General features: G+C 41.1%; 1 protein-coding gene across 3 annotated transcripts in view; it reads left to right on the top strand.

Moving 5' to 3' along the window:
• ZEB2 (zinc finger E-box binding homeobox 2) overlaps positions 1 to 25665 on the top strand; it is a 211096-nt gene that overhangs the window by 139418 nt on the left and 46013 nt on the right. Inside the window, exon 1 of one of the 3 annotated variants that reach the window (XM_069732885.1) lies at positions 16870 to 17088. The exons of the other annotated variants lie outside the window; for them this stretch is intronic. Within the exon in view, the coding sequence (XP_069588986.1) occupies positions 17007 to 17088 (82 nt within the window). The 5' untranslated portion in view covers positions 16870 to 17006. Of the gene's footprint in view, positions 1 to 16869; positions 17089 to 25665 lie in introns of those variants that run through there. 3 annotated transcript variants of the gene reach the window in all.

Raw genomic sequence — 25665 nt, 5'->3', positions numbered from 1 at the left:
TGTAAAAAGGTGCCATATTACTATGTTACTATGTTATATGTGATAGAATAGTATACTATAAGATAATGTAATAATAATGTGTGCAAAAACTGTAAAGCGCTGCAGAATATGTTAGCGCTATATAAAAATAAATATTATATAAATTAATAAAGTATATAAAAGTATAATATAGCATAATGTAAAATAACATAATGTAAAAAAGATGCAATACCTAGTATAATATAGCGTAACAAATTAGCAAAGTATATAAAAGTATAATAAAGCATAGTACAGTATAATATAGTGTAAATAAATGCAAAAAAATTGCATATTTTAATATGATGTCGTATAAATTAAGATAGCACTGTTTAGTGAGATTCCCCGTGCTATGGTGCCAAATAATAAAACAAAGTATATAATATAGTATAATATAGTATAGAACAATGTGGTCTAAAAAGTTGTAATATATAATAGTATATTATAATGAAACTAATAGTATAGCATATAAAAGTGTAATAGAGAATAATAAAGTATAATATGGTGTAAATAAATGCAAGTATAATATAAGATAGTATATGATAAAGTGATCTAAAAAGATGCAGTATATAGTAGAATATTACAGTGCGATTGTAGAAGATGAAATGCAACAGTATAAAAACAGTGTTATAGTAAGTCATACGGTATATTGTCATACACAGGATAACACATTACATCAAAACCTTTAGCCAAAACCTAAGATAGAAATAAAATGTTCATGTTCCCTGCTGTAAGTAAATAAATAGTAATGGTGCGTATAAATAACATAGGGGACTTTGTAAATGCCGTTTTTTATGTAAACAGTATAAAAGTCATCCCACCACAACAAGGTGAACCCTAATCGGTACGGTCCTATCCTCTAGTATTCGTGATGCATGACCGTGCTGGGATAAGGTGTTATCTGAGCATGCTCTGATGCTAACCAAGTGATCGAAAAACGTGTTCGAGTCCCCGCGACTGCATGTTTCATGGCTGTTCGACTGCAGCAAGACATGCAGGGATTGCCTGTTTGTTTGTGGATGTCGAATAGCCGTGAGGCATGCAGCATATTATTCGAGCACGCTGAGGTCACTGGGTTACCACCCGAGCATGCTCAGATGCCTGCGTACAGTAATATAGCTGGATATTGTATCTATCAGTATAATAAAGCGTGAGTTGCTACAAGGAGAGATTGCAGCGAGCGGCATCTTGGCGTGATTTTTGCATTGATCTCCCAGCTGCCCTAATATCCAGTATGGTGAGAGTTGTAGTTTGTAGTTGTAGCTGGAGAGCGGACAGGTTGGAGAATGCGGAATAGAATTGTATTTTTCCCGCCTTCCTTTAATAAACTGATGTTGTTCTTTGGGTAAACAGCCCCACGGGTGCAGTGCATGGGTTAATAAATCCAGCTGACTGCGGCGGTCCTTGGCGGCCACCTTTCCTGGTTCTGAGCTGGAGCTATCTGTCTGGTTACTGCCACACCCAGGATTCGAGCTGACAAGCCACCATACATTGCCAGTGTCAGCAAATTCCACTACCTGAAAGAGACTGAGGGGGAGAGAGGAGCCGAGCGGCAGGGAGGAGGGCAGCGCCATGTTGTACTAGTGGCACCGGGCCATGACAACTCTTTTAGCGATCTGGAGCCACGTCGGAGGGTTTGGGAGAGGGGGAATCAGCATCAGGGCAGATAACGGAACTGGTGTTTAAACAGAGACGCATAAGTGACAGCTGATTGTGACAAGCTGCCGGGATAGAGGGGAATGTACATGGAATTAGCTGGCAAAGCACGAAAGGCAAGAAATCTGTGCCGTAAACCGTGCAAAGGATGCGGTGGGCCTGCGGCGGTGGGACTGCGGAGGCTCAGAAGGTGCCGCTCCCCTATGGGGAGGCCGGGCCTGGGAACTGCACTTGATAGTCGTGGGCCCAATTTTGCAATGGGACTTAGAAAGGATTATTATTATTATGCTTTTCTTATATGGCGCCATCATATTCTGCAGCTTTATAGACATCATCATCGCTGTCCCCATTGGGGCTCACAATCTACATTCCCTATCAGTATGTCTTTGGAATGTGGGATGAAACCGGGGAACCTGGAGGAAACCCAGGCAAACACGGAGAGAACATGCAAACTCCTTGCAGATGTTGTCCTTGGTGGGATCTGAACCCAGGACCCCAGCGCTGCAAAACAACAGTGCTAACCACTGAGCCACCATGCTGCCTGAGTTAATTTTAGGGGCTATTCCCCATAACCTAAGTTATCCACTATACATAGAAGGCAGAATAACGTGCTGATCACTGAGGGTCCGACCTCTAAGAACAACCGCGAGAACAAGGTACTGTGGCCCCCTAGTGGATGGAGTGGAGGATCGCATGCTTTCCTTGGTCCATTCATTGTCTACAGGACTGCCAAGCACTGCGCTCTGCTATTCCAGCAGTCCTATAGACAATGAATGGAGTGGACCCCGTTTTCTGAATTGATTAGGGTCTCTGTGGTTGGACTCCCGGCTATCGGCAAGTTATCTCTTATCTATTGAGGCGTGGAGGACACAGTACCATCTTTTCTGGGCAGTGACGAGAAGGAAGCGCCTATTACCCCACTTTCAGGAAGCAGCCTAAAAAACATTTGTTCCTCTTTTTTATTTTTGGCTATCTTGCAAATAGAGGATTACTTGATTATTTGGAAAAAACCCTTTAAAATATCCGGAGACATTAATGTACTAAGGTTTATCCAACTGCAACAGGCAGGAATTCATTTATTTATAAAAGAGATATAAAAACTATAAAAAGTAACCAAAAAATTGCCTTTTCATGAGATCATACTCTGAGCAGCCAGGAGCCCTTTCCTGATCACCTTTACCTGCACACTCCCTTCTAATGTGCGGCTGGACCCGTCCTGGGAGTCGCGGCTTGGATTTCCGCTCTCTGTCCACATCTTGCTCTGCCGGCGGTTCTCTGCTGTTCTGCTTCCTCTTGACGATTATATTTGTTTCAATATTTGCTCATTATTCAGCGCGAGTGCTTCATAGGAATGGTGCCGAGATGTAGAGGAGCCGAGCGCCACATCGTTACATGGCATGAAGCTGTAACCCTGGATATTATATATCTATTATCTATCTATCTATCTATCTATCTATCTATCTATCTATCTATCTATCTATCTATCTATCTATTATCTATCTATCTATTTATCTATCTATCTATCTATCAATTATCTATCTATCTATTATCTATCTATCTATCTATTTATCTATCTATCTATCATCTATCTATTATATATCTATCTATTATCTATCTATCTATCTATGATCTATCTATCTATCTATTTATTATCTATCTATCTATCTATTATCTATCTATCTATCTGTCTATGATCTATCTATCTATATATCTATTATCTATCTATTTATCATCTATCTCTATCTATCTATATATCTATCTATTTTCTATCTATCTATATATCTATCTATCTATCTATCTATCTATTATCTATCTATCATCTATCTATTATCTATCTATCTATCTATCTATCTATCTATCTATCTATTATCTATCTATCTATCTATCTATCTATCTATCTATTATCTATCTATCTATCTATCTATCTATCTATCTATCTCTCTCTTAGTAAGTTTACCTGGAATCCTCTGGGATCCCACCACTACCTCCCATCACGTCGCACTGACAGCCCCGGCTCTGCTACATCACGCAGAAGCAGTCGTATATTCCCATCACACATACAGATTATATAGTTTCATATCCACATGTGAGCGGATCCCTTTTTCAGAACAGTAGATTCACCCTGGCCTCTGGCTCTTTTTCCGCCTCCATCTCTCTGTTACTTATGACGTCTCCTAATTATCTGTAACTTTTTGAGCAGTTTCTTCATTACTGAGGATCCATCTTTCCCGGCATTGAGGCCGAGCGGCAGAATCTTGGCACGGAGCGCCCTCATTGGTCAGCACAAAGACTGGCGAACAATGAAGTTTGATTTTGCAGGTGGTGACGTTCTTGTCGGCCATGATTGGAATGCACTTATAATACTGACCTAATTATGGGTGGGGGGGAAAGATGAAGAATCTATTCAGCTCGATTCATTTCTTCTCTTCTGAATAATAAAAAAAAAAATACAAAAAGAAACAAAAAAACAAAACAAAACAAAAAAACCCCCCAAAATAAGGGTCTTGTGAAAGAAATTGTTAGCTTTTATTGCAGCAAAGTGGTAGCTTCAGCCGCCCCGAAACTGTAACGATTTGATATTCCAAAGGTTTTGTGTGTATTCGGTTAGTTACAGTAATTATACCCAATAACTGACAGCCAAAATCACGTAGGAGAAAAGCAAAGGCTGTTTTCTCACACAGGCCCTGCTGCAGAACATCTGCTGAGAGATTTGCATATTAATTAACCCATATTAACTCTAATTATTCTGGGAAATTATCAAATAAATTGAATTTTCTAATTTTAACCTTTCTTTTTCTTGACGCGTGTCGAGGCTCGGAGGACGCACCAGACCACCTCACCTGGGCAGTGGCTGGAAAGAAAGTGCCCCCTTCACCCCGCAGCTATTACCCCATTCTCCTGGGGTTAGGGGCGTCTCTTTTTTTTTTTTTTGTCTTTTTTGGCTTCAGTGTTCACTGTGGGTCTGGATACATTTGCTGCGAGGTGGAACATGTGTGTGTGTGTGCGAGCACAGATGGTGGAGTGTACGGGGTGAGGAAAGGTGGTACCTCCGAAACAGTTGAACAAACCTTACTTTTTTTTCAGCCCGTTGTTTAGGCCTGAGCAAATAAATGGAGCTTAATTCAATTAGAGCCTGGCTTTTTAGTCCCTGCCTCACGACAGAAATAATTCAATATTTCGCCGCCACCCCCACCTCCCTACTTTTTTTTTTTTTTTCCCCTTCGTATTGTTTAATTTACACATCGCTGCCTCCCTCGCCTTTTGTGCCCTGTTTGGAGTGACCATAATGCATTGAGCTTTTTTGTCTGTGCTATGTCACTGTCCCTGTCTGGCTTTGTAAAGGTTCCAGGACTATGCCAGTTCCAGAAAACAAAGAGGTTTAATGTGTCAGAAGCAAGCAATGCTCTTGATTAAACTAAAAGAAATAAATATTTTTTAAAAAAAGGAACAATAAAAAAATGAACAAATATATACATTTGACCAATAACAATGGGACCAAGGGGTTGCGCTCGGTGTCCAAAGGATTGCTCCTCCTAAACATTTGTTTCTATTTCTACAAAAACTTTCCCCAAAGAAAGATAAAAAGTTTCAGTCTTTCATAAAGACTATTTCACGACCCGCAGTAGAAAAAACTGGAAGATTTCCATAAAAATATCCTAACCCCAATATAATTAAGATCTAGATTTTTTTTTTCTTTGAGGTCAAGCAAGACCCTCATTTCCACTTTAATGGTTTCACCTCCCCCTGTTTTTTAACCATTCAGGTGATCAGCTAACCCCAGCTGACTTAGCAAGAGGCAGAAAAAAAAAAATCCCGGAGACATCCTATCCTTTTACTCATGGACAGCAGGACAACAAATCCGTTACCTGAAGGAAACATTTGTCCCTCACAACTGCTGCCTTGGCTAGTCTGGGGGGAGAGGCGACATGCACAGGAGCAAAAGTAACTTTCCTCTGTATGGAGGGAGAAAAAGGAGAAAAGGGTTATTATCCATGGAATATAAACGGGTGATACGTAAGAGAGACGGGATGAAAGTAGAAGCCGAGGCATCGTCATCCAAAGGGACCAAAGGTAGGACGAATAATGGGAATTCCTGCAAAGCAGCCAAAGTGTAGATGTAGATTACCCCGGCTATACACTGACCCTAATGTAGATTACCCCGGCTATACACTGACCCTAATGTAGATTACCCCTGCTATACACTGACCCTAATGTAGATTACCCCTGCTATACACTGACCCTAATGTAGATTACCCCTGCTATATACTGACCCTAATGTAGATTACCCCTGCTATATACTGACCCTAATGTAGATTACCCCTGCTATATACTGACCCTAATGTAGATTACCCCTGTAATACACTGACCCTAATGTAGATTACCCCTGCTATACACTGACCCTAATGTAGATTACCCCTGCTATACACTGACCCTAATGTAGATTACCCCTGTAATACACTGACCCTAATGTAGATTACCCCTGCTATACACTGACCCTAATGTAGATTACCCCTGTAATACACTGACCCTAATGTAGATTACCCCTGCTATATACTGACCCTAATGTAGATTACCCCGGCTATACACTGACCCTAATGTAGATTACCCCGGCTATACACTGACCCTAATGTAGATTACCCCGGCTATACACTGACCCTAATGTAGATTACCCCTGCTATACACTGACCCTAATGAAGATTACCCCTGCTATACACTGACCCTAATGCAGATTACCCCTGCTATATACTGACCCTAATGTAGATTACCCCTGTAATACACTGACCCTAATGTAGATTACCCCTGCTATACACTGACCCTAATGTAGATTACCCCTGCTATACACTGACCCTAATGTAGATTACCCCTGCTATACACTGACCCTAATGTAGATTACCCCTGCTATACACTGACCCTAATGTAGATTACCCCTGCTATATACTGACCCTAATGTAGATTACCCCTGTAATACACTGACCCTAATGTAGATTACCCCTGCTATATACTGACCCTAATGTAGATTACCCCTGCTATACACTGACCCTAATGTAGATTACCCCTGCTATACACTGACCCTAATGTAGATTACCCCTGCTAAATACTGACCCTAATGTAGATTACCCCTGTAATACACTGACCCTAATGTAGATTACCCCTGCTATATACTGACCCTAATGTAGATTACCCCTGCTATACACTGACCCTAATGTAGATTACCCCTGCTATACACTGACCCTAATGTAGATTACACCTGCTATACACTGACCCTAATGTAGATTACCCCTGCTATACACTGACCCTAATGTAGATTACCCCTGCTATATACTGACCCTAATGTAGATTACCCCTGTAATACACTGACCCTAATGTAGATTACCCCTGCTATATACTGACCCTAATGTAGATTACCCCTGCTATATACTGACCCTAATGTAGATTACCCCTGTAATACACTGACCCTAATGTAGATTACCCCTGCTATATACTGACCCTAATGTAGATTACCCCAGCTATACACTGACCCTAATGTAGATTACCCCGGCTATACACTGATCCTAATGTAGATTACCCCGGCTATGCACTGACCCTAATGTAGATTACCCCTGCTATACACTGACCCTAATGTAGATTACCCCTGCTATATACTGACCCTAATGTAGATTACCCCTGCTATATACTGACCCTAATGTAGATTACCCCGGCTATACACTGACCCTAATGTAGATTACCCCTGCTATACACTGACCCTAATGTAGATTACCCCAGCTATATACTGACTCTAATGTAGATTACCCCTGCTATACACTGACCCTAATGTAGATTACCCCTGCTATATACTGACCCTAATGTAGATTACCCCTGCTATATACTGACCCTAATGTAGATTACCCCTGCTATACACTGACCCTAATGTAGATTACCCCTGCTATATACTGACCCTAATGTAGATTACCCCTGCTATACACTGACCCTAATGTAGATTACCCCAGCTATACACTGACCCTAATGTAGATTACCCCTTCTATACACTGATCCTAATGTAGATTACCCCGGCTATACACTGACCCTAATGTAGATTACCCCGGCTATACACTGACCCTAATGTAGATTACCCCGGCTATACACTGACCCTAATGTAGATTACCCCTGCTATACACTGACCCTAATGTAGATTACCCCGGCTATACACTGACCCTAATGTAGATTACCCCAGCTATACACTGACCCTAATGTAGATTACCCCTGCTATATACTGACCCTAATGTAGATTACCCCTGTAATACACTGACCCTAATGTAGATTACCCCGGCTATACACTGACCCTAATGTAGATTACCCCTGTAATACACTGACCCTAATGTAGATTACCCCGGCTATACACTGACCCTAATGTAGATTACCCCTGTAATACACTGACCCTAATGTAGATTACCCCGGCTATATACTGACCCTAATGTAGATTACCCCTGCTATACACTGACCCTAATGTAGATTATCTCTGCTATACACTGACCCTAATGTAGATTACCCCGGCTATACACTGACCCTAATGTAGATTACCCCTGCTATACACTGACCCTAATGTAGATTACCCCTGCTATATACTGACCCTAATGTAGATTACCCCTGTAATACGCTGACCCTAATGTAGATTACCCCTGCTATATACTGACCCTAATGTAGATTACCCCTGCTATACACTGACCCTAATGTAGATTACCCCTGCTATACACTGACCCTAATGTAGATTACCCCTGCTATACACTGACCCTAATGTAGATTACCCCTGCTATACACTGACCCTAATGTAGATTACCCCTGCTATATACTGACCCTAATGTAGATTACCCCTGCTATACACTGACCCTAATGTAGATTACCCCAGCTATACACTGACCCTAATGTAGATTACCCCTGCTATATACTGACCCTAATGTAGATTACCCCTGTAATACACTGACCCTAATGTAGATTACCCCGGCTATACACTGACCCTAATGTAGATTACCCCTGTAATACACTGACCCTAATGTAGATTACCCCGGCTATACACTGACCCTAATGTAGATTACACCTGTAATAGACTGACCCTAATGTAGATTACCCCGGCTATATACTGACCCTAATGTAGATTACCCCTGCTATACACTGACCCTAATGTAGATTATCTCTGCTATACACTGACCCTAATGTAGATTACCCCGGCTATACACTGACCCTAATGTAGATTACCCCTGCTATACACTGACCCTAATGTAGATTACCCCTGCTATGTACTGACCCTAATGTAGATTACCCCTGTAATACACTGACCCTAATGTAGATTACCCCTGCTATATACTGACCCTAATGTAGATTACCCCTGCTATACACTGACCCTAATGTAGATTACCCCTGCTATACACTGACCCTAATGTACATTACCCCTGCTATACACTGACCCTAATGTAGATTACCCCTGCTATACACTGACCCTAATGTAGATTACCCCTGCTATATACTGACCCTAATGTAGATTACCCCTGTAATACACTGACCCTAATGTAGATTACCCCTGCTGTATACTGACCCTAATGTAGATTACCCCTGCTATATACTGACCCTAATGTAGATTACCCCTGTAATACACTGACCCTAATGTAGATTACCCCTGCTATATACTGACCCTAATGTAGATTACCCCAGCTATACACTGACCCTAATGTAGATTACCCCAGCTATACACTGACCCTAATGTAGATTACCCCTGCTATACACTGATCCTAATGTAGATTACCCCGGCTATACACAGACCCTAATGTAGATTACCCCGGCTATACACTGACCCTAATGTAGATTACCCCGGCTATACACTGACCCTAATGTAGATTACCCCTGCTATACACTGACCCTAATGTAGATTACCCCGGCTATACACTGACCCTAATGTAGATTACCCCAGCTATACACTGACCCTAATGTAGATTACCCCGGCTATACACTGACCCTAATGTAGATTACCCCTGCTATACACTGACCCTAATGTAGATTACCCCTGCTATACACTGACCCTAATGTAGATTACCCCGGCTATACACTGACCCTAATGTAGATTACCCCTGCTATAAACTGACCCTAATGTAGATTACCCCTGCTATATACTGACCCTAATGTAGATTACCCCTGTAATACACTGACCCTAATGTAGATTACCCCTGTAATACACTGACCCTAATGTAGATTACCCCGGCTATACACTGACCCTAATGTAGATTACCCCTGTAATACACTGACCCTAATGTAGATTACCCCGGCTATACACTGACCCTAATGTAGATTACCCCTGCTATACACTGACCCTAATGTAGATTACCCCTGTAATACACTGACCCTAATGTAGATTACCCCTGCTATACACTGACCCTAATGTAGATTACCCCAGCTATACACTGACCCTAATGTAGATTACCCCGGCTATACACTGACCCTAATGTAGATTACCCCTGTAATACACTGACCCTAATGTAGATTACCCCTGCTATACACTGACCCTAATGTAGATTACCCCGGCTATACACTGACGCTAATGTAGATTATCTCTGCTATACACTGACCCTAATGTAGATTACCCCTGTAATACACTGACCCTAATGTAGATTATCTCTGCTATACACTGACCCTAATGTAGATTACCCCGGCTATACACTGACCCTAATGTAGATTATCTCTGCTATACACTGACCCTAATGTAGATTATCCCTGCTATACACTGACCCTAATGTAGATTACCCCGGCTATACACTGACCCTAATGTAGATTACCCCTGTAATACACTGACCCTAATGTAGATTACCCCTGTTATACACTGACCCTAATGTAGATTACCCCTGCTATACACTGACCCTAATGTAGATTACCCCTGCTATAAACTGACCCTAATGTAGATTACCCCTGCTATACACGGACCCTAATGTAGATTACCCCCGCTATACACTGACCCTAATGTAGATTACCCCCGCTATACACTGACCCTAATGTAGATTACCCCGGCTGTACACTGACCCTAATGTAGATTACCCCTGCTATACACTGACCCTAATGTAGATTACCCCTGCTATACACTGACCCTAATGTAGATTACCCCTGCTATATACTGACCCTAATGTAGATTACCCCTGCTATATACTGATTCTAATGTAGATTACCCCTGCTATACACTGACCCTAATGTAGATTACCCCTGCTATACACTGACCCTAATGTAGATTACCCCTGCTATACACTGACCCTAATGTAGATTAACCCGGCTATACACTGACCCTAATGTAGATTACCCCTGCTATACACTGACCCTAATGTAGATTACCCCTGCTATATACTGACCCTAATGTAGATTACCCCGACTATACACTGACCCTAATGTAGATTATCCCTGCTATACTCTGACCCTAATGTAGATTACCCCCGCTATATACTGACCCTAATGTAGATTACCCCTGCTATACTCTGACCCTAATGTAGATTACCCCCGCTATATACTGACCCTAATGTAGATTACCCCCGCTATGCACTGACCCTAATGTAGATTACCCCCGCTATATACTGACCCTAATGTAGATTACCCCTGCTTTACACTGACCCTAATGTAGATTACCCCTGCTATACACTGACCCTAAAGTAGATTACCCCTGTTATATACTGACCCTAATGTAGATTACCCCTGTAATACACTGACCCTAATGTAGATTACCCCTGTAATACACTGACCCTAATGTAGATTACCCCTGTAATACACTGACCCTAATGTAGATTACCCCTGCTATACACTGACCCTAATGTAGATTACCACCGCTATGCACTGACCCTAATGTAGATTACCCCTGCTTTACACTGACCCCAATGTAGATTACACCTGCTATATACTGACCCTAATGTAGATTACCCCTGCTTTACACTGACCCTAATGTAGATTACCCCTGTAATACACTGACCCTAATGTAGATTACCCCTGTAATACACTGACCCTAATGTAGATTACCCCTGCTATATACTGACCCTAATGTAGATTACCCCTGTAATACACTGACCCTAATGTAGATTACCCCTGCTTTACACTGACCCTAATGTAGATTACCCCTGTTATACACTGACCCTTATGTAGATTACCCCTGCTATACACTGACCCTAATGTAGATTACCCCTGCTATATACTGACCCTAATGTAGATTACCCCTGTAATACACTGACCCTAATGTAGATTACCCCTGTAATACACTGACCCTAATGTAGATTACCCCTGCTATATACTGACCCTAATGTAGATTACCCCTGTAATACACTGACCCTAATGTAGATTACCCCTGCTATATACTGACCCTAATGTAGATTACCCCTGTAATACACTGACCCTAATGTAGATTACCCCTGTTATACACTGACCCTTATGTAGATTACCCCTGCTATACACTGACCCTAATGTAGATTACCCCTGCTATACACTGACCCTAATGTAGATTACCCCTGCTATATACTGACCCTAATGTAGATTACCCCTGTAATACACTGACCCTAATGTAGATTACCCCTGCTGTACACTGACCCTAATGTAGATTACCCCTGCTATACACTGACCCTAATGTAGATTACCCCTGCTATACACTGACCCTAATGTAGATTATCCCTGCTATACACTGACCCTAATGTAGATTACCCCAGCTATACACTGACCCTAATGTAGATTGCCCCTGCTATACACTGACCCTAATGTAAATTACCCCTGTAATACACTGACCCTAATGTAGATTACCCCGGCTATACACTGACCCTAATGTAGATTACCCCTGTAATACACTGACCCTAATGTAGATTATCCCTGCTATACACTGACCCTAATGTAGATTACCCCTGCTATACACTGACCCTAATGTAGATTACCCCTGCTATACACTGACCCTAATGTAGATTACCCCTGTCATACACTGACCCTAATGTAGATTATCCCTGCTATACACTGACCCTAATGTAGATTACCCCTGCTATACACTGACCCTAATGTAGATTACCCCTGCTATACACTGACCCTAATGTAGATTACCCCCGCTATACACTGACCCTAATGTAGATTACCTCTGCTATATACTGACCCTAATGTAGATTACCCCTGCTATATACTGACCCTAATGTAGATTACCCCTGCTATACACTGACCCTAATGTAGATTACCCCCGCTATACACTGACCCTAATGTAGATTACCTCTGCTATATACTGACCCTAATGTAGATTACCCCTGCTATACACTGACCCTAATGTAGATTACCCCTGCTATACACTGACCCTAATGTAGATTACCCCCGCTATACACTGACCCTAATGTAGATTACCTCTGCTATATACTGACCCTAATGTAGATTACCCCTGCTATATACTGACCCTAATGTAGATTACCCCTGCTATACACTGACCCTAATGTAGATTACCCCTGTAATACACTGACCCTAATGTAGATTACCTCTGCTATATACTGACCCTAATGTAGATTACCCCTGCTATACACTGACCCTAATGTAGATTACCCCTGCTATACACTGACCCTAATGTAGATTACCCCCGCTATACACTGACCCTAATGTAGATTACCTCTGCTATATACTGACCCTAATGTAGATTACCCCTGCTATATACTGACCCTAATGTAGATTACCCCTGCTATACACTGACCCTAATGTAGATTACCCCTGTAATACACTGACCCTAATGTAGATTACCCCTGCTATACACTGACCCTAATGTAGATTACCCCCGCTATACACTGACCCTAATGTAGATTACCTCTGCTATATACTGACCCTAATGTAGATTACCCCTGCTATATACTGACCCTAATGTAGATTACCCCTGCTATACACTGACCCTAATGTAGATTACCCCCGCTATACACTGACCCTAATGTAGATTACCTCTGCTATATACTGACCCTAATGTAGATTACCCCTGCTATACACTGACCCTAATGTAGATTACCCCTGCTATACACTGACCCTAATGTAGATTACCCCTGCTATACACTGACCCTAATGTAGATTTTCCCTGCTATGCACTGACCCTAATGTAGATTACCCCTGCTATACACTGACCCTAATGTAGATTACCCCTGCTATACACTGACCCTAATGTAGATTACCCCTGCTATATACTGACCCTAATGTAGATTACCCCGGCTATACACTGACCCTAATGTAGATTACCCCCGCTATACACTGACCCTAATGTAGATTACCCCTGCTATATACTGACCCTAATGTAGATTACCCCTGCTATATACTGACCCTAATGTAGATTACCCCTGCTATACACTGACCCTAATGTAGATTACCCCTGCTATGCACTGACCCTAATGTAGATTACCCCTGCTATGCACTGACCCTAATGTAGATTACCCCTGCTATACACTGACCCTAATGTAGATTACCCCTGCTATACACTGACCCTAATGTAGATTACCCCTGCTATACACTGACCCTAATGTAGATTACCCCTGCTGTACACTGACCCTAATGTAGATTACCCCTTACAGTATACAAACTAACAATGACAGACTGGTACAGAGGGGCGAGGACCCTGCCCTTGCCGGCTTACATTCTACAGGATGGTGGGGAAGGAGACAGTAGGTTGAGGGTTGCAGGAGCTCCGGTGTTGGTGAGGCGGTAGCTCCGATAGTGGTGAGGAGGCAGCGGGGTCAGCGAAGGCTGTAGGCTTTCCTGAAGAGGTTGGTTTTCAGGTTCCGTCTGAAGGATCCGAATGTGGTTGATAGTCGGAAGTGTTGGGGCAAAGAATTCTAGAGGATGGGGGATATTCTGGAGAAGTATTGGAGGCGGTTGGGTGAGGAGTAAATTAGTGTGGAGGAGAGAAGGAGGTCTTGGGATGACCGGAGATTACGTGAGGGAAGATATCGGGAGATTAGTTCAGAGATATATGGAGGAGACAGGTTGTGGATGGCTTTGTAGGTCAGTGTTAGTAATTTGAACTGGATACGCTGAGGGAATGGGAGCCAGTGAAGAGATTTGCAGAGGGGGGAAGCAGAGGAGTAGCGAGGACAGAGATGGATTAGTCGGGCAGCAGAGTTATGGACGGACTGGAGAGGTGCAAGGGTGTTAGCAGCAAGGCCACAGAAAAGGATGTTGCAGTAGTTGAGGCGTGAGATGATGAGGGCATGCACAAGCATTTTAGTAGATTGAGGATTGAGGAAAGGACGGATTCTGGAGATATTTTTGAGCTGGAGGTGACAGGAGGTAGAACTCGGGAACGAGTTTTGTTAAAAGTCGCTATAGATCAGGGTTACAGACATCGAACTAGTTTTACATGACAAAGTCCTAAATCCGTATGTGATATATGGAGAGCAATGCAGTCGACACCGCTGTCTGGTCAAGATGTAATACCTCTATGAACTGATGAAAGATTTCAGCAGAAGATATACTGCTCCAAAAAAAAGGAAACACTAAAATCCCACATCCTAGATTTCACTGAATTAAATATTCCAGTTGCAAATCTATATTTATTACATAGTGGAATATGTTGAGAACAATAAAACATAAAAGTGATCAACGTAAATCAAATCAAAATTAATATCCCACGGAGGTCTGGAGTTGGAATGATGCTCAAAATCAAAGCGGAAAATTAAATTACAGGCTGATCCAACTTCAGTGGAAATGCCTCAAGACAAGGATATGATGCTCAGTAGTGTGTGGCCTCCACGTGCCTGTATGATCTCCCTAAAATGCATAGGCATGCTTCTGATGAGGCAGCAAATTTTCTCCTGAGGAATCTCCTCCCAAACCTGGATTAAAGCATCAGGCAACCCCTGGACAGTCTGTGGTGCAATGTGGCGTTGGTGAATGGAACGAGACATGATGTTCCAGTTGTGCTCGATTGGATTCAGATCTTGGGATCAGGCAGGCCAGTCCATAGATTCAATGCCTTCATCTTGCAGGAACTGCTGACACACTGCAGCCACATGGAGTCTGGCATTGTCCTGCCTTAGAGGAACCCAGGGCCAACCGCACCAGCATATGGTCTCACAAGGGGTCTGAGGATCTCATCTCAGTACCTAATGGCAGTCAGGCTAACTCTGGCGAGCACATGGAGGGCTGTGGGGCCCTCCAAAGAAATGCCACCCCACACCATTACTTACTCACTGCCAAACCTGTAATGTTGGAGGATGTTGCAGGCAGTAGAACGTACTCCATGGCGTCTCCAGACTGTGTCACATCTGTCCATGTGCTCAGTGTGAACCTGGTCTTATCTGTGAAGAGCACAGGGCACCAATTTCGAATCTGCCAATCTTGGTGTTCTCTGGCAAATGCCAATCGCTCTGCACAGTGTTGGGCTGTAAGCACAACATCAGCTTGTGGATGTCGGGCCCTTATACCAACCTTGTGGAGTCTGTTTCTGACAGTTTGAGCAGACACATGGATGTTAGTGGCCTTCTGGAGGTTATTTTGCAGGGCTCTGGCACTGCTCTTCCTGTTCCTCCTTGCAAAAAGGAGGAGGTAGCGGTCCTGCTCCTGGGTTGTTTCCCTCCTACGGCCCCTCCAGGTCTCCCCTGGTGTACTGGCCAGTCTCCTGGTATCTGCACCATGCTCTGGACACTGTGCTGACAGACACAGCTACCCTTCTTGTCACAGCCCACATTGATGTGCCATCCTGGATGAGCTACACTTCCTGAGCAACGTTTATGGGTTGTAGACACCACCTCATACTACTGTACCTCTAGGGGTGAAAGCAATGACAAGATGCAAAAGTGACCAAAACAACAGCCAAAAATGAGAACAGAGAAATGATCTGTGGTCACGTGCTGCAGAACCACTCCTTTATAAGGGTTGTCTTGCTAATTGCCGATCATTTATACCTGTTGTCTGTTCCATTTGCACAACAGCAGGAGAAATTGATTCACAATCGGTGTTGCTTCATAACTGGACAGGTTTATGTCACAGAATTGTCATTGACTTGAAGTTACATTGTGTTTTGTAAGTGTTCCCTTTATTTTTTTGAGCTGTGTATATAAGGATGAGCACAGGTCTGAGGTCTGGAGGTGCCTCTTGTCTCAATCATGCACATTTTTACATTTTGTAATCTCTCCAAGAGGAAGGTATTAGACACAATATCTTTCACAAGGACGCCGTTTCCTCATATTTCTCTGCTCATTTAGTTGTCAAGGTTTTAAGTCCAAGGTTTTAAAAAACGTAACTCTATACAAGGTCCCCGTGCCGAATAACAAAGTACAAGACTCGAAAAAAAAGAACAAATGAATACTACACCCGTGCTTCTACCGATAAGATATCTACAGCCATCTATGTAATCTATGTACTGCAGAAGTAGGAGGAGGTCAGGTCTGAGACTGGAGAATGACGAGGATTTGGACATACACTGCACATGTATTAAAGGTTTGTGTGTGCCGCCTACCGGAATGTGACTGCTGCCGTCAGCTTTTTGCAGATTGTACAACTTTTTGTCATTGGAAGGGGTGATTCCTTATGTAGGAAATGTGGGACGCGTACAACATTCATAATTCTATCTATCTATCTATCTATTTATCTATCTATCTATTTATTATCTATTATCTATCCATATATTATCTATCTATCTATCTATCGATCTATCTATGATTTATCTATCTATCTATCCATGTATTACCTATCTATTATCTATCTATCTATCTATCTATCTATCTATCCATCTATGATTTATCTATCTATCTATCATCTATCTATTTATTATCTATTATCTATCCATATATTATCTATCTATCTATCTATCTATCTATATATCTATCTATTATCTATCCATCTATTATCTATCTATCTATATATTATCTATCTATCTATCTACTATCTATCTATCTATCTATCTATCTATCTATCTATCTATCTATCTATCTACTATCTATCCATGTATTATCTATCTATCCATGTATTATCTATCTATCTATCTATCTATCTATCTACCTATCTATTTATCTATCATTATCTATTATCTATCTATCTATTATCTATCTATCTATCTATTATCTATCTATCTATCATTATCTATTATCTATCTATATATTATCTATCTATCTATTATCTATCTATCATTATCTATTATCTATCTATCTATTATCTATCTATCTATATATTATCCATCTATCTATCTATTATCTATCTATCTATCTATTATCTATCTATCTATCATTATCTATCTATCTATCTATCTATTATCTATCTATCTATCCATCTATCTATCATTATCTATCTATTATCTATCTATTATCTATCTATCTACTATCTATCTATCTATTTATCTATCTATCTATTTATCTATCTATCTATTATCTATCTATCTATCTATTATCTATCTATCTATTATCTATCTATCTATCTATCTATCTATCTATCTATCTATCTATTATCTATCTATTTATCTATCTATCTATCTATTTATCTATCTATCTATCTATCTATCTATCTATCTATCTATTATCTATCTATCTATCTATCTATTATCTATCTATCTATCTATTATCTATCTATCTATCTATCTATTTATCTATCTATCTATCTATCTATCTATCTATCTATCTATCTATCTATCTATTATCTATCTATCTATCTATTATCTATCTATCTATCTATCTATTATCTATCTATCTATCTATTATCTATCATCTATTATCTATCTATCTATTATCTATCTATTATCTATCTATTATCTATCTATCTATTTATCTATCTATTATCTATCTATCTATCTATCTATCTATCTATCTATCTATCTATCTATTATCTATCTATTATCTATCTATCTATCTTCTATCTATCTATCTATCTATCTATCTATCTATTTATCTATCTATTATCTATCTATCTATTTATCTATCTATTATCTATCTATCTATCTATCTATCTGATGCTGTTTCCTCCCTTGTAAGTTTGCGCTTTCTTCTCCCATGGTAACTTCCACCCTTGTGGCCGTGACGAGGTTCTCGTGATCCTTTAGGATGGGAAGTCCTGAGCTTTACTCTTTGCATTTCTGCCATTGTTGTGTTCTCGGTGTGCGCACTTGAGCAGAGTAATGAGCAGTGCAGGGCAATGTGTTGTGTTAATTACAATGCACAATTTCTCCACATGGCAGATAACTGTGGTGGTGACTGGTGAGCACTGGTAGCTGGGACTGGAGTTAATAGATGAAGTGATGGCCTCTCCAGAAGTGCTGTATACAGAATCTTCGCCATACCCCATTACACCACCTACTCAGCATGTTTGCTCAGTTCTCCTGCTGCCCATCCATTCTCACCGCAGTGTAACAGTGTTACCTTTCCCTGGCTCTTTACACCTAGGTACTCACTGTATGCTGAGAAAAAAGCACTTTACCTTCAGTAAATAGTAAACCTCCACCAGCGCCGGTCTTATATTGCAGCAATGCCTAGAAAGAACATCAGCCAACAGCATCGAATTCTACGCTATATAATGTATCTGTGGCTAGAGGTTGCGAATGATCAATGAAAGCGTTTGTGATCGGTCACATTCGCCCGCTTTGTCCATCACAGACATGCAGATCCGAGTGGAGTGCGAGCCGACATCACATCCTCCACTCGGTTCACGAGAAACTTTACGTCATCGGATCACGTGAGAAAGTTGTTGCTGAGTAATAGGAAGATGGTTTAGGGCTATTTTTACACTGAGGGTTTTTTTTAGGAGTTTTTTGGAGCAGATCTTCCCCGTCCAGCTTGAAAATTTCTGTGTGAACATAGCCCAGAGCGTATATGCACATGGCGTCTTTAAGGCGCCGGCGGACCTGCCAAAGTTTTAATAATCAAAAACCACTTCAGGAAATAGCAAGCAGTCTTTTTTTCTGAAGCAGTTTTTCCGACGTTATTGCCGCTGTCTTCGTCGCGTCTTTTTTCTATCATTTACACGAAACTAGCGAGTGACTACCTAGCGGAAGCCGCGTAAAGAACAAGCATGCCACTTCTTCTTCTAACCCAATTTACAGTTTCCGAACCCTGAAGCGGTTAAAAGAAGTAGCAAAAGACCGAACAGGTGCACAGCAGTATCGCTTTTACATTGCTGTGCATTATGTCCAGTTTTTATGAAGTTTTTCGACTCTACTTTCAAGCGGATTCCAGGTTTTTACCACAAGGAAGACCCTCAATACTTAAAATACAAGTCAATTTGAAGGCTAAAAAGATGCTAGGAAGACCCCTGGACATTTTTTTGTGTTTTTTTTTTGTTTTGTTTTTAGAGTTTATGCCACAAAAAAAAAAGCTATTGTTTTCTTCATTGCTTAATGGAGTTCAAAAAGCAACACTAAAAAATGCTACAAAAAATGTTCAGGATAAAATCAAAAGAAGCAGGAAAAAGAAGTTTGTGGCTCACAAAACTCCAGAAAACAGCATGTTCCTTCAAATATTACAGTTTTTAAAAGTCAGATTAAATTCCCCAATAGTTTCTGCTCCAGAAATTTTGGAAACAAACTGTGTGTCAAGTGAAAACCATCCCAGTAAACGCTCTTTTTTGGGAGAAGTTTTTTTTTGTCTGATGTAGTTTTGAAGTGTTGTGGAAGAGTTTTTTCCTGCAGCGTTTTTTTTTTAAGTGTTTCGATTGGACAATGTCTTCAGGTTGTGCTTTATGTATGTGGCATTCCCCTTTTTTTTCACAAGTTTTTCAAAACTTCTACAGGAAAGATCAAAAGCTCAAAAATCTCGACTGAAAAGCAAAATGGATTTCCCATCAAAGTGAGGGGCAAAAGTTTTTCATGAATAAGGGTTGCTAACCCAAAACGTGTAAATTTATGGACCCTTAATCTTTTTTAATCTTTTTGCTTTTTTCCACCATGTTTTAAAGTGCACGGTAAAAGTTATGTTTTGACATTTTCCCATTGGTGTTGGAGCCCAGTCCTTATGAACCCTTTTGCCATTTTTGACCTAGATACCAGACTTAATCATCAATAAGGGTTGCCAAATTGAGACACGTCAGCTTATGGATCCTTCGTCTTTATCTTTTTGCTTTTTCTCACCATGTTTTTAACTGCAAGGTAAAAGTTATGTTTTGACATTTTGTCATTGTTGCTGGAGCCCAGTCCTTATGGACCTTTCTCCCATTTCTGACCTGTACACCAGCTTTATTCATCAATAAGGGTTGCCAAATCGAAACGCGTAAGCTCATAGATCTTTAATCTTTACCTTTTTGCTTTTGCTCACCATGTTTTTAATTGCACATTTTCTCATTGGTGCTGTAGCCGAGTCCTCATGGACCTTTCTTCCATTTCTGACCTGGTCTGTTTCTGCTCTCCTTGCACCACACCATGACCAAATCACGTCTACTAAAGTTCCTATGTGAATTCAAGTGGTTTTCGCACTGACTTGTCCTCCCTGGAAGGTGATTACCAATTTTTCTCAGTCCATAGTTGGTGCAAAATTTGCAGTCACACCAGGGTTCTGGTCTCTGATGGGGCCAAAAGGCCCTTCCGTTGGAATCAGTAGTGAACAATGATATTTTTGGGGTCTAGTTATCAGTTTTGCATCGTGGCCCTGAAAATAACACATCTAGGTGGGTGTCGTAAGTCTTATTGCCGCCGCATCACCTCTTTGTAAGAAAGAGCCACTTGGTTGCAGTGTGATCAGAACCATTTGTTGTAAGACCCTGGAGATTTCCTGTTTAGAATAAACTGTGAAGGTGCCAAATAGTTTTTTTTGTTTTACTTTGAACACCCTGATGAGCCTCTTCTGCCCTGCCGGGCTATCAGTACAAATGTATCAGTATATGGCGGCACAGACACAGTGTGACCAATCACTAATTATATTTCGGCTTCTTCTCCTTTTCTTGCAAACAAAGCTTTGTTGGGATGACACACGTTGACACAAGGATCCCTCTTCCCTCCTCCCCCCCAAGTTTCTCAAGGCGAAAAGTCACCATGATCAATACCCCATGTATTAGGAACAGATGCTACTGTGTTCTGAAACTGACAAAAGTAACGTCCATCTGTGTGAAGGGGGCTCACTAGGTAACATTGTTTACAGCGGTCACAGATAATGGTTGAGCTACTTCAAATGTCAGACTAATTATCGGCCATACTTACTAAGTACCTTGGCCTGGAATGTCTTCGTAATTCCTTCCAGCAGGTAAAGGTGATCTGAAATGTCAAGCTCTGATGAGATTAGAAGCAAAGAAAATCATTATATAACAAATGTTACAAAAAAAACGTTGAGTTTGTTTGTTTTTTTAAAATGCGTTTTTGACGTTTCCAAAAGTTAATCTGGAGCCCCTTTTAAAAAAAAAATACAAATTAAAAAAATGACTTAATTGTTATTGGAAACTCCTATCTGTTTATGAGAGAAGTCACAGCGAAGCTAAATAACATGTATCAGAAATCCATAGAATATCTCTCCAGAATTTGGGGGGATGAAATTTTGATTCATTTTTTTTTAATAGTAAATGATGTAACAGTTTTACTATAGTAAAACCATTTAAGTAATGTCAGGCTAGAATTCCAGGGATTGTCTGTGATTACCGCGCACAGTCTAAGCCCGCCGCCTAACTACGTCTTATCCTGTAATCGTTGGATCACATGGCAGTCGTCCATCTCTACCTGTACGGAACATAATTACAGCCGCTTTCTGGCAAAGCATCTAATGCCTTGGATTGTAATTAATTTCTAAAGATTACTGTGAGGAATTGGTTATCAATGCTGATGTTTTTGGCCATTTATCACCTCTGCTTAGTAGATGTTTCTGCGCTTGTTTTTGCTTTCTTTCTTCCCTCCTCCTCGGAGAGGCATGTAGAAAGAGTGTCTATTTTTGAGCCAGAAATGAGTAGTACATCTTCCCGCTTGTTTATAGAACTAAGGCAAAGGAATTCTTGGGGCTTCCAACTTCTTTGTGGTTACCAGCATGTCCTTCGGGCTACGCCAGCCCTAAGTATTTATTTGTCTACTATTTTTTTAACCCAAACTACTACTATTAAGAAGGCCATACTCATTAGCTCGCTGTCGGCTGAATGATGCTTCGGCCGATCCTTCAGCTGACAGCCATCTCAGTCGATCATTCGGCTGACAGTCATCTCAGTCGATCGTTCGGCTGACAGCTATCTCAGTCAATCGTTCGGCTGACAGCCATCTCAGTCGATCGTTCAGCTGACAGCCATCTCAGTTGATCGTTCGGCTGACAGCCAACTCAGTCGATCGTTCTGCTGACAGCCAACTCAGTCGATCGTTCTGCTGATAGCCATCTCAGTCGATCGTTCAGCTGACAGCCATCTCAGTCGATCGTTCAGCTGACAGCCATCTCAGTCGATCGTTCGGCTGACAGCCATCTCAGTCGATCGTTCAGCTGACAGCCATCTCAGTTGATCGTTCGGCTGACAGCCAACTCAGTCGATCGTTCTGCTGACAGCCAACTCAGTCGATCGTTCGGCTGACAGCCATCTCAGTCGATCGTTCGGCTGACAGCCAACTCAGTCGATCGTTCGGCTGACAGCCAACTCAGTCGATCGTTCGGCTGACAGCCATCTCAGTTGATCGTTCTGCTGACAGCCATCTCAGCCGTTTATCCCATACAGAGGAGCACTCATTTGGCTGAGCTCTCCCGTGTTCTCTATGAAAAAGCCACCGACTGACACATCGGCTGGCCACTTATCTCATGGAGAACAATGCAATTGGCAATCCGAAATCGGAGATGCTTAATCGGCATCTCTACCAACCATCGGTTGGACGGCACCCCCATACACAATAGACAGTCGTCCGAACTCGATATCGGCGGGTTCACCCAACTTAAGTCCAATGTGTATTGGGGTCTTTATTTTACATTATAACTATGTACTGGTGTCTTACAAGCTTTTCAGAAACTTTTAACAGACTTTGGAATTTGCCACTTTTTGACAATGACCCTAAATTTTTGATTACAGCTAATATATATAAAAAAAAATCAGAGACCAATGAAGAGAAAAACCCGAAAAAAGGTCAAAGTAGACAGTAATTTGTGACTAAATAAAATAGCTTTATTAACAACTCAAGTATATTCAGGGCTTTAAGGCTTTCCCTTCCTAACGTTATGGCTAAGTTGTGACGTCGTTTCAGTTTCCAGATTCACCCTAAAGTGTCAGCTGCATTTCTTGCTTCTGGTTTTATACATGCTATGATAGTCGCTATTGGTTGGCTGTGCTATACCATGTGATGTGATAGTTGCAAGGCTATATAGGAAAGCCTGGCCATCCGTGCCTGAGGTAATTTGAACCTTCTCTGGCTGATGGAATTTTCCGTTTTGTGCAAAATTACGGTGGCCATTTTTTGGCGATTGGTGCAAAGCAAATTGCCTATTGCTTGAACTCCCTGGGTCCAGAAACTTCCTATAAATTGGACACAAATTTAATTTTCATCAAATCAATTCAATTTTTGGATGGGGCAATTTTTTTCTGCTTTTATTGACTCTATTTGGGTCTGAATTTACATGTATAGAAATTGTTTTACTTTTGATAAGTTTAGATTATGCCTTTTAGTAGACTGGTCAACGACAAAGACCGATACGGAAATTTACGTGCGTATGTATCAATAGGTGCAAGGGATGACCGTTAATTGAGTAACGTAACTCTTGTTCGTTCTTTCGTCTTAAGTTATTTATCTGTCTGAAAGTATTTACTACTGTTTGGGAAAACAAAGTAGCGGGCGTAAAGCATTGTTGTCCTGTGATGGTGATGGATGCTGTGTTCCTGACCTTGTATCCTGAGACATGACTTCACTACTTGTTGAAATTGTTCAGATTTTTTTTTTTGGCTCCTCAGGGGTTTGTTAATAAATCATCTATCTTTGTTTTGTTTTTTTTTATAAATTTTGAAAAAAAATATCTTTGAGTTCCAATTGCAGTAGGAGAAGCTCACGTGTCATTCTGGATAGTCAACGATGGGCAAAAAAAGAGACCTCAAAGGATATATTTTCTCCCAGGATAAAGGCCTTTTAATGCTTGTCCAGCCTTAGATAATTTTATTCACTCCTCCTGGACCTTCCTTTATTTCTCCTGTGCCCAGAGATCACTTTTTAAGAGGTGGGTTGAAAGATTCCCAGGCCTAAGGATCTTTTGTTTGCCCCCCTCCCCGACTCGGAGCTCAGAATATTTATAAAGGGCCGTCTGTGGGTTGCTAAGAATTGGTTAAACCTTTGTCACCAACGGGAAGAAAGATTCACAATATTGATTGTACTAAGGTATATCTGGACCACACAGCTCGAGCGGGGACGGTAGAATATCTCTTGTTTTTTTTTTGTTTTTTTTTTTGTACATCTTAGGGCATTACCCAGCCTGAACTTGTTTAAACCCTTGTGGTCACACCTCTTGAAAAGGTTTTGTTTCCCCCGTCAATTGGTATTCAAACCAGGTCAGCGGATTCTGTTTGCTGCTCCTGCAGCCGTTTTCATTTTAATTTGCACCTGTTGTGCAGTTGTTCAGAAGGCAAGTGCGGACCCGCGGATTATACAAAGATCATATTATGAGCAGATATGCACGGTGTAATCTTTTTTGTCCCCAGACTCACATGACAAAAAAAAATTAAAAATCTCTTTTTGTTCCTCTTTTTGCTTTGAACCCGTCAAAGCAAACAGATATGAACGACAAAAATTTGTAACTAGACGTGTTACAAAAATTCTTCTTAAGCGTTATGATCCCTGAAACACAATCCTTCTTTTTTCTTCTTCTTCTTTCAGACTTTTCTATAATCCGATAGCTGCCAAGAGCCACTTGAGATAGCTCAGTTGATAATTTAAGAGCGGTCGGCTTTATTAGACACACAGAAATCAAAATGAAGCTGAAAATTGTTTTTTTTCCCCCCTTTCCTCAGTCTTCTCTTCTCGACACCCCCCATCCCCCTCCTCTCTTCTCTTTCTCTTTCTCGTTCCCATGATGTCATGGTTCTGACTGGTTTTTTGTGCATGTTTGTACAGAGTTAGGTTAACGTATTTTGGCAATCCCATGTGTGCGTAACGGATGGTGTGTTGCTGTA

This window comes from Ranitomeya imitator, chromosome 7 (genome assembly GCF_032444005.1).
Source record: "Ranitomeya imitator isolate aRanImi1 chromosome 7, aRanImi1.pri, whole genome shotgun sequence".
NCBI classification, from domain to species: domain Eukaryota; kingdom Metazoa; phylum Chordata; class Amphibia; order Anura; family Dendrobatidae; genus Ranitomeya; species Ranitomeya imitator.
The sequence above is the reverse complement of the archived record's forward strand: the minus strand, read 5'-3'. Positions and strand labels throughout refer to the sequence as shown.